Genomic DNA, 10,808 nt, shown 5'->3' with positions numbered 1-10,808 from the left:
CTCACGTTAACCGGCGCACTTATATACAGGAATAGAGGGCGCCTAGCACATACTGGATAATTCGTGATGTTCCAGGGTCCTTCGAGAATATCATGACGTGTTACCAGAGTCACGTAACTACCGCTGTCGTAAAATTATTATAGAATCTACTGGAAAACTTGATTTCAAATCTTATATCTTTTTAGGTGTTCTAGGCCTATTGTATAAAACCTTTTTATTTTCAACGTCATAATTAAAACTCGCAGCTCCCTCTAGCTAACTTCTAAATTATACGAATACCACCATTAGAGCAGAGAGATAATGCAAGGCTGATATTTGATGGAGAAATGTTGCAATCTCAACGTACAGTATTACACAGTGGGCAAGCCTGGAAATATTACATAAATTTTGAATACTATAGAGAGAATAGCAGTTATGATAGCTATGGCTACCAGTACCACTACCATACTGTTGTACAACCATGTGGTATGCGACTGTGTCTGATTATACACCAATAGTAATATTAATAGTAGTACAGTGATATTGACAGCGTGTTTTGCGAAATGTATTTTGTAATTGTAAATTATTACATTTTATGTATAAATATGTACAGGTAATGATTTTTCAGTTTTATCAATTTTAAGTTCAAGAATTGAAGAAATATAACTTATAAGGCCTAAAAATACGTTATAATGTTTATTTACAGTTATAATATTACAATTGTTTAGTATTATATTTGTATTGACGTTCAAGAATAAGTTTAATTTTAAGCCTAACCGAGGAGCGGAATATTAACTAAGGGCCAGGTGAGCTAAGTGAAAAACCTCGTAAGATAGTTGAAACCATACTTCCAAGTTTCATTTTGAATAGAAAAATGAAACTTAAATGTTTTATAAGTAAAATTATAGACCTAGTAACAAATATCACTTATAAAAATGAGCAATGTGGATCTTGTAGTTGTAGTACTAGTGACCTGTACAGTCCTGGGTCCATCTTTCATTGTTTTTGAGGGTTTCAAATTTTTCAGCGGTATGGATTGAAAAACTATATAGATAATAAATTTGTAGTAGTAAAAACTGGAGACGATATTACTGCAATAAAAAGAAGAATCATCATCATGTTAGTTTATATGTGATTTTCACAGAAAGCATGTATGATTAGCAGTAAAACACTTTCTACAGGGGTAGCTGCAATTTTTAAAAACATAAAAGTATAATGTTTTATGATATTGGTCACAAATTATTTTTTAATAAAGAGTACTTAAATAAAGGAACGTGTACAAATGTTTAATTTTTATTTAATGTTTTATTATAGTATAATATAGCATTTGCATTTAGTAACAATTTAAAAAAAAAGATCAAGTTGCAGTTTTAGTAAAGATTTCTTAAAATAACAAACAAATATTTTAGCTATTTGCTATTTTATTTAAAAAATAAATGTAAATCAAACTGAACGAAACAGTTGTTTCTGTTTCTTAATAATTTACATTGCAATTTTATTCTTAAATTGCTAATAATGCTGTTTTGTTTTTAAAAAAAGCATACTTTTTAAGAAAATTCTTATTTTCAAATAGCTAGGATCAAATACATATAAATAATTATTTTTGTGTTCTTTTATAATTACTATACTGCTACATCAACCTGAAAAATTGGTATAAGAAACAGGAGAAATGCTTTATAAATGTCTTTACAGTAATGGTCCTCATTGTAGGACTTGAAGAACGGTTACTCTTGAACTTTTTGTAAAAATTATTGTGAATACAATTTGAAAATTATAATCTTAAACTTTTTAAGGAAGCATTAAAATATTAATGAATGAGGAAGTAAAATGCTGTTGCTAATAACTGCAGTAATTTTATTTCAGAGGAAATATTTTTTCATACTGTAGACCATCATAACCTCATACATGTTATTTGAGAGAAGCTTTTGAATTGATGCTATAAATTTCTGGGAAAAAACTTACCACTATAATAGAGCTAGAAGATATAGAAAATAATTTATCAGAAATCCCTTTGAAGGAATAATAATATTAAGATTGTAAATATAGTATTTTATAACACTAGGTGAATTAAGGAAATTTTAAGAAATATATGATGTACAAAAATATTTTAACTTAAATAGTTTTAGCATGAAGTTTTGTATTTTGATTATTTTCTTTTAAGTCAATATTTCTGGTTCTTCCAAAAAAATTGAATGAACAGTTGTTAACAAAAATGTTTTTTTTTTAATTTCCAGAACTAAGCTATTTTGTCAGTTTGTTTGAGGTTCTATATAACATATTATTCAAAACACTTACTGTTTCTCAAGGAAAAGCTAAAATTTTAGGAACAGTGTATTTACAGAATGATTGATGAATACATGAGTGCATGTTCATTTCATTCCAATCACAAGTCAGGGTTAAAAATTATTATAGACATATGAACATTACATCTTTACATATTTATACACCTTTATTTAACAAGGTTCTTTTGGTAGATCACGTACACAGCACTTAGCATTTTATGTAACTTGGCTTTTTTTTTATTTGTAGATATCACATCTTCATATGACTGGCCACTTCTAACTGATATTAAGTAATATCAGTAATAACTTTGGTTGTATTGAACTGATCAAATTGTTAACAGAGAGGGACATCACTTGCACGTGTGTATTAAAATTGAATGGAGCTTGTGAATATTAAGGTAACATGCTATTATGTTGGTACATATTGTGGCCCTGCCATTTATTTTGCAAGCAGTTAAAAGTACAGTTCTCAAAGTATTAAGTAAAGTGAAATGTATTGCTTTGTTAAGGCAAAATAGTAACACACAAAACTCGACAGTGGCCTTTGACAATGTCATACCTCCTAGTTTGGGAATGTCTGCAAAAACATGATGGCCCAGAAACATCAGAAATCAAAGTTTGTAGAATGTTTGTGTTCATGATAATAGTGAGTAGACATTCCATTCTGCGAGACCAGCACAAAAACTTTGATGCTGTGAGCTTAAATAAAAAGTAATTGTAAGAATAGACTTGCTAGAAAATTAGGCATTGATTTTGTATGTGCTTCACCCCCCCCACACACACATAAAAAAAAAAACTTATAGGATCGGCATTAGTATTCCTTTGCAGAAGGATTGGAGACACATTCTATAGAAATTTGTATAAGTCTGATACAGGGAATGTAAGTTATAGTTTGTTTAATTGGAATAGAGTACTAAAAAAGAGGGAGAGGAGTGGCTTTATACATAAAGTGTTAGTTACATCCTGTTCAATTGAGGTTAGCAAAACTAATAGCAATGAGGTTGACTCTATTTGGGCTTTTGTTAGCAGTTATGAGAAGAGAAGACTTTTAGTTGGAATTTGTTACAGACCCACAGATGAAACTGATGAAACTAATGTGAAATGCTAAAGTGAGATAAAGAATAAGTTATCAATCAAGTCATAATTAATTTTAATTTCAGGCATATAAATTGGGAAATGTTAGAACTAGACCATGGGGAACAAGATTATCATAGTAATTCTGAGTTTGTTAAGAGAAAAATTGAGATGTTAAAGATTGGGTGTGTGAGCCACTTGTTATTATTTTTGTAAGCCCTTGAATACTGGGCAAGTGCCAGATGATTGAAAGTTGGATAATATTACTCCTCTTTTAAAGAAGTTGATAAAAATTGTCTCGGTAACACTAACAGTAATTATAAATCTAACACTTTCACATCACTGGTGGAGAAAATTTTTAAAATCTGATAAAAGATACTTTGCAACATCATTTAACAATATGAAAAAATTTTTTTGGATAGTCAGTATGGTTTAATTTGGGGAAAATTTTTACCTTAATAATCTTTTGTCATTCTTTAAAGAGGTTACTGCTTATGTAGATTAAGTTAAGGGTGTGGATTTGGTGTGTCTGGATTTTCAAAAAGCATTTGACAAGGTGTTACATGAAGGGCTTATTAATAACAATTATGTCTATTGGTGTGAGGGTTTAAGTTGGCTCATTTGATAGAAAACTGGCTGGATGGAAGCAAGCAGTGTTGTTATAAATAGATTTCATTTTAACAGGATTAATGTCACAAGTGGGATACATCAGAGCTCAATGTTAGGACCTTTGCTTTTTTTAATTTACATCAATGACATAGGTGAACGAATGATCAATAAACTACTTAAAGTTACTGACGATATTAAGGTCTTGGTTGTTTTGGGCTGTGAGGAGGATGTTGCTATTTTATGAAAAGGATTTAGGTCATTTAATGAATTGGCCAGATAAATGGCAGATGGCTTTTAATTATCATAAATGCAAGGTGATGCATATGGATTATCATAATTTGAATTCTAAGTATAATTTGGATGGGAATAACTAACAGTGTTATGAAAGAAAAGGATCTTGGTGTTGTGGTTAATCAGTCTCTTAAGCCATCCAAGCAGTGTACTGTTGTTAGTGGTAGGGCAAATAGGATTTTAAGGTTGTATCTGCAGAACTATTGAATACAAGTCTAAAGAGGTTATAATTTCATTGTTCAGGGTACTTGTTAGGCCACATTTGATGAAGTGTGCTCAGTTTTGGGCTCCTTACCTTAGGAAAGACATTGAATTATTGAAAAGTATTCAGAACAGGGCTACTAGGATGATACCTGGGATAGAAAGGTTGTCATATAAGGACAGGTTAAAATCTTAAATTTTTTCACTTGAGAGAAGAAGAGTTAAAGGGGATCTGATTGAGGTACATAAGATTATTAATGGAATTGATAGTTTCAATGCATCATTTTTATTGTACGTAATGGTGTGAATGGTAGGGCTATGGTACATATATATTTTGGCAGTGTAGGAGTCATTTTCAACTAAGACTGTTTTATTTTTCTAACAGGGTAATTGGCCTTTTTAATGAGTTGCCTTCATATTTTATAAGCAGTAAATTTAAGAGTGTTTCATGCAAGGCTTGATAAATATTTGAATGATAAAGAACTGGCTTTGAATTTTTATGTATATATAGTTTAGTGGATGGGACAGCCTAGATGGATCAATAGATACATTGTCCATAAATGCTATGTTTGACTACTTGGAGTTTCAAATACCTTTTACCAAGGTGGACATAAACATTCTGATCACTAATTTTTGATATCCATGAGATATGGATATATCCATATTAGATATGACATTACATGTCATAGGACTATATTAAAGCATTTACGTGTTCATAACTGTGTGTGGAATTTTTTTGCCATACAAAGTATGAAATGTCACATCATGATCAATAATGTGTGAGGTACATGTAGCTACTTATAAACTGTATGAGGATCAGTAAGGTATTTTGTTCAGTATACATAATCTTTGTGTATATATGGGTAATTCATATTTGGGACCTCATAAATAATAATAAAGGATGTGCATAAAGTATTTGAGCTGCAAACTGACTTTAGTAAAATATGTTTAATTTGTGTATTATAACATTTACTTCAATGTTACAGATGTTGCTACCTAGTCAAGAGGAAATAAACTTATAACTCCAAAACCTAACAACTTATAATTTATGAGGAAATGGGAAGGATTATAGCAATCAGCATCTGGATGTTCATCGTGATGATGATTTTTGGAGTTGGTGGATACGTATATGTCCTGTGGATTCAGTACTGGAGGTTTGCTAAAAATAAACACTTCTCACATGCTGCTGCTATCAGGAGAACTTTCCTAGAGAACAACTTAACTTCTTTATCCTTGAAGGAAGTAGCCCAGAGCCTGAACTCTCCAAGCCAATACCATTTAGAAGTTACTGCAAATAAAACTGAAAAGAATAGTTTTGCTGAAGAACATAAAAGTCTTGTGGATAATTTAATAAAAAAAATTAATACATATAAACACCAACTGATAGTGCAGTTTCGTAAGTGGCAACTTCAAGGAGCCAGTGTAATTTCAGACCAAAGTCAGAGCCACAATGATTATAAAGTTCACTTTAAAGGTAAACGATCTTTTGGTTACAAGTCAGAGACTGATCTTGTTTGCAGTGCCAAACATGATGTGCCTGTCAGTATGTTGTCTGCTGATGACACCTTCTTTAAAGAAATTGGCCTGGCACCATTGTTTCCCAATAAGAATTTTAATCAAGTTTTAGGACTGTACAATAGCTGTGCAATTGTTTCAAGTTCTGGATCCATGTACAAGTCAGGGTTAGGCAAAGAAATAGGTAAGTGGACTGAGATTGAATGATATAAATCAATCTTTAATTTGGTCTCATCAAGTGTGACTTGCTGTTCAACATATATAAAAAATAGAAAAAGTTTTATCAAGTTTTTTTTTTCAAAATTAAAAGTAATTCAAATGTAGCATACATTAAAACTTTTAATGAAACATTCTGAGAGATTTAAGAACAAATTATTACAAAATAAAATGTCAGAGAATGGTAATTAAAGTATGCTATTAATTCTCAAAACTGTTTCATAACTAATGGTACCTTATTGGTATTTTATCTGTTTTCTTGTACAGTAAGATAGAGGCATGAAGACAAAATTATAAAAACAACATTGAGATTTCTTAAAATTATTGAAATATTTAACACTGCCAGTATTTACAAATTAGATAAACTCATGTTGGTCAGGAAAAAGTGACCCATTGTGAAATAAGTTTTTTCAGTTTCTTTCTTTTTTTTTGGAGCAATATTGGCTGATGGAATTTCTGATGACTGCTTCAATGAATGTTAAAAAAAAATTCAGTTCTGTATATGAAAATGGAACCTTTGTCTAGTAAATGTAAATGGTCTGGATGTCCAAAATGCTTAGCTTGCTCTTGTGGTGATTGTGAATGTGATGAATTATCAATTTCTGCTAAACTGAGTTGGGGACTTTGGAAGAAGCAGCTAAAAAGAGTATTGGCAAGTAAAATAAAGAAAAAATGGTAGAAGAACATGACCATGGGCAAATTACAATAGAAATGTTATAAATATCAATGATGAATTTGTACATAATGAAAATAACAAAATAAATGTTATTGGTAATGACATTTAACCTTAATTGGGGATGTTATGATGACAAAGGACATGAATACATCATGAAAGAATGGAAAAATATATATAATATCAGAGATGTTTTTGGAATAGATGCTTCTTTGATGTAAATTTTAACAAATCAAAGACATGTGAAAGTGAATTTTTTAATTCTATTGATAAAGCAAATCATATAATTATATTCAGCATTTCAGTACTAAAGAAAATATGCTCTCTTATCCTACTCAATGATGCGGACCAGATATTTCTTAATTTAGGAAAATAAATTTTAAAAGATAATAAAGAAACTAAAGAAATCATATCCAGTTACAAGTTTAAGAAAAATGTAATTTAAGTACAGTCAAAATATCCACTGTATTCTATCCAGAGAAGGGTGTTATTAGTTTCATTTTTTGTAAAATCAATATCAAAACCCAATAGACTACCCAGTTTGTTAGCTTCATACAGTATCTTGTAAATGCATTCTGAATGAGGCTGTTTACAACTGCAGTGCTAGTTATCTAACATTCCTAATATACATAGCTAATATTCATTGATACAGATTGATTGATTGATCTTTCTGTAGCCATATCTTCATCTATACTTAATATTTTGCTCCAAAAAAATTGTGAAATCCTTGATTTAAAATAAACTTTGAGCAGCTTATTTTCCTGTCTTAGGTTTAATTTGTTTTATCAACATTTTTCAGTTAAAAACAATCGATGAAGAAGGCTGTGTGTAAAGAATCTGTACCAATTAATGTCATAAATATTCTCAGTTTGATATGTTTTTATTGTTAGTGTTGGTCATTGTTGTTTGTATTGATGTGTTCAAAATGACTCAAATAGGCTTGTATATATGTTATTTACAAAATTTTCTGTTGTATGTTTGAATGGGAATGTTTTTCTACATAAATAGATTATAAGTTGTTTTTTTTAAGTATAAGTTCCAAAAATAAGAATATGCTTTTACCTTTGTAAACTATTTTGATTTTCTCTCTATTTTGCTGTTAAGTGTGTATTTATTGTAGACATAGCAAGAAAAAAGAGTCTTGCCTGCCTTTTTTCAAGAGTATTTTGGTACACATGTTCCCAGTAATCAAAGGAAAGTTCTGTTTTTAACCCTTAACTGATTTTAACATTATTTTAATTGTTACATTATTAATAGTTTTACTTGTAATAGCTCATATTTTGTTTTGTAATGGAATGTTTAAACATATTTTGGTTGGAGTGATGGGTAGAATATATATAAATAACCATTTTATCATTCATTAAGTGCAGTTGTTATTTATTTTTTCAGATACACATGATGTAGTGCTGAGATTTAATGATGCACCAACTAAAGGTTATGAAAAAGATGTTGGTAACAAAACAACAGTCAGGATTCTCAATTCACAGGTGGTTTCAAAACCAGAGTTTGACTTTTCTCACTCACCACTGTATGAGAATATGTTACTTATAGTCTGGGATCCTCCTGGTTATGAAGACGACATAAAAAAGGTAAGGATGGTGTGCAATGTTTTTTAAAAGTAGAATCAATGTAATACAGGCCTCGACAAATCCCGGACACCAGGTCACTATAATGACTAAAAATATCATTATGGCTTTTATTATTTTCTCCCATTTTATTCATGCGTAGGGCTGTGCTAAATAGAACTCGAATCTAGAACAGTTCTGGACTCTTGGAAGTCCGGAACTATTTTCACATTCTTTGAGTCCTAAATCTAACTTTATTTCTAGAATTTTAATGGTAGATTCAGCACTTCTTCATGTTTTTTCAGGAATGAAGTGCTGCAGTCACACAACACGTTACTAATTTGGTGCCATTTTGTTTTTCTTCTTTCTCTCAATTCAACCAATCAGTGCGTGTGTTTAGACTCAGACAGAACCAAAGGCAGTTAGTTCAGGCAATACTCTCAAGTGGTTGTTGATATTTTTAGCATGCATTTGATACTGTGAAAGTTAGTAAATATACACTGGTGCCTTGATCATCTGCGCTGGTCTGTGGAAAGCAAAAAATCACGGATAACAGAAACAGCGGATAATCGAGGCACTAGTGTACTTCACTAGTTAGTCATTGTTTAATCTACATAAAATTTTTCAATATATTTAAGTTCCTAGTTTTAAATTATAAAAGTCATCACAATCATAAAAGCTAAGTTTTGGTTGGTCAGTCAGTCAGTCGATCATGCTCGATTTATCTGCATTTTTTGAGTTGCATGAGTTCAGTTCCACTTTTTCTCCTACAATTTTCCTCTTTTGATTGCCCATTCCTGTTGTAATTGAATTTAATTGCTAACATAGGCATAACTTTAATAGCTCCTAAATTTTGGCACATTTTCTGCTTTAGACACATAAGTGCATTTGCACCCTATCAATACCTGTGAAAAATATGTCAAAAGATTAGTGCAGATCTATGCTTGGGAATTATTACGAAAAAGCCTTTATTAAAACATACTGAAGATCCCAATTATCTGTAGAGAAGAGTACAATGCATAGCAACATCCAAACACAACCTGAACATGCATCTGTGGTTAAAGGACGTCTGCCATGCATCATAGAAAAGTTCTTGACAACTGAAGTTGAGTGAAATCTTTAAGAAATCTTAATGTGTATTTTGTGTGTTTTTGTATACAATGTTTTTTATCACTAATCAAATAAAGTTAACCAAGCTACAAATATTTAGTATTCCTGTCCTAACAGCTAAAAATAAAAGAGGCAAGGCTAGGCTTGAACTGGCTGACTTATGATTTGAACATGCCAGATCCTGTACGCGAAAACCCCGGATATCATGCAACACCTGAACATTTGCAACCAAAATTATCTTCTGAGTGACAATTTCTCCAAAACATGTAAATTATTGTCTAGGATTGTAATGGCACAATTATTTTGAGAAAATTTGGAGAAAAGAAAAAAAACCCGTGGAAAATCGAGGCACTAGTGTAGCCCCCATTTCCTGGTACAAACAGTAGTGAAGTTAGATTAGGCACACCTGGCTCCTGAGTTTTTGGGCTGGCTTCTAAATCTGCAAATATTTGTCGAGGCCTGATGTAATATATTCTATATGATCAGTCACAGAAATGTGACATTAAATGAGCAAGTGCTTATACTGTGGTAAGTGTAGTGCCAGAAAAGCCATCTTATACTGGATTATCTGTTGTTATTTTACAACAGTATATTCCTTCTGAGCTAATTCTATAGATAAAGTATAATAAAACCTTTTTTTTATGTTCCAAGTTTCATGACATAATCTCCACCACCATAAGAAATAAGTGGAGAATATAGTAGGTTATGGGTAGTTTTACTGATGTTAGTCTTTGGTGTGATTTTATATAGATAAGTAGAACCTCAAGAAAAACAAGATTTGTGTTCTTCTCATCTTTTAAAGTTTTCTGTCTTCTTTAAAACTTTGAATGTTCACATCTGTAAGTATTGTTTATTCAATTAGAACAATATTTAATGAGACATGTAGATAGTTATGTACTATTTAAAATTCACTCACATTTAACTAATATTTAGTTACTTGTTATATCTAGCTCTTGAAACTTCTTAAAATTTTTCAAACAGTGGTACCAGCATCCAGATTTTGATTTTTTTCCTTTCTATTGGGAGAGACGACAAAGACTTCCTGAAGAAAATTTCTTTGTAGTGCATCCTACAGTCATTTGGAAAGCTTGGAATTTCATTCAGGAAAATACAGCAGTACCTATAAAAAAGAATCCTCCATCTTCAGGGTTTTTAGGTGAGATTTGTGCACAATTGTAAATTAACTTTTGAATACATTAATAAACTTCATCAGTATGAAATACAAATATTACAGTGTTTAAAATGCGAGAATTCACATTATCATCCAAAGTATATAGCCAAAATATATATATA

The 10,808-nt window shown here is 30.9% G+C and overlaps 1 protein-coding gene across 4 annotated transcripts in view; it reads left to right on the top strand.

Moving 5' to 3' along the window:
* Nucleotides 1–218: 218 nt before the first annotated feature.
* Nucleotides 219–10,808, top strand: part of LOC106465305 (beta-galactoside alpha-2,6-sialyltransferase 2-like) — a 12,942-nt gene continuing 2,352 nt past the window's right edge. The window contains exons 1-5 of one of the 4 annotated variants that reach the window (XM_022393174.1): nucleotides 219–465; nucleotides 2,509–2,659; nucleotides 5,423–6,135; nucleotides 8,230–8,429; nucleotides 10,497–10,671. In XM_022393174.1, the coding sequence (XP_022248882.1) occupies nucleotides 5,493–6,135; nucleotides 8,230–8,429; nucleotides 10,497–10,671 (1,018 nt within the window). In that variant the 5' untranslated portion in view covers nucleotides 219–465; nucleotides 2,509–2,659; nucleotides 5,423–5,492. Of the gene's footprint in view, nucleotides 593–2,508; nucleotides 2,660–5,422; nucleotides 6,136–8,229; nucleotides 8,430–10,496; nucleotides 10,672–10,808 lie in introns of all 4 variants that reach the window. The other 3 variants (XM_022393172.1, XM_013925513.2, XM_022393173.1) reach the window with 3 other exon arrangements.

Source organism: Limulus polyphemus, unplaced genomic scaffold (assembly GCF_000517525.1).
Source record: "Limulus polyphemus unplaced genomic scaffold, Limulus_polyphemus-2.1.2 Scaffold1900, whole genome shotgun sequence".
NCBI lineage: Eukaryota > Metazoa > Arthropoda > Merostomata > Xiphosura > Limulidae > Limulus > Limulus polyphemus.
This window is presented reverse-complemented; position numbering and strand designations above follow the sequence as displayed.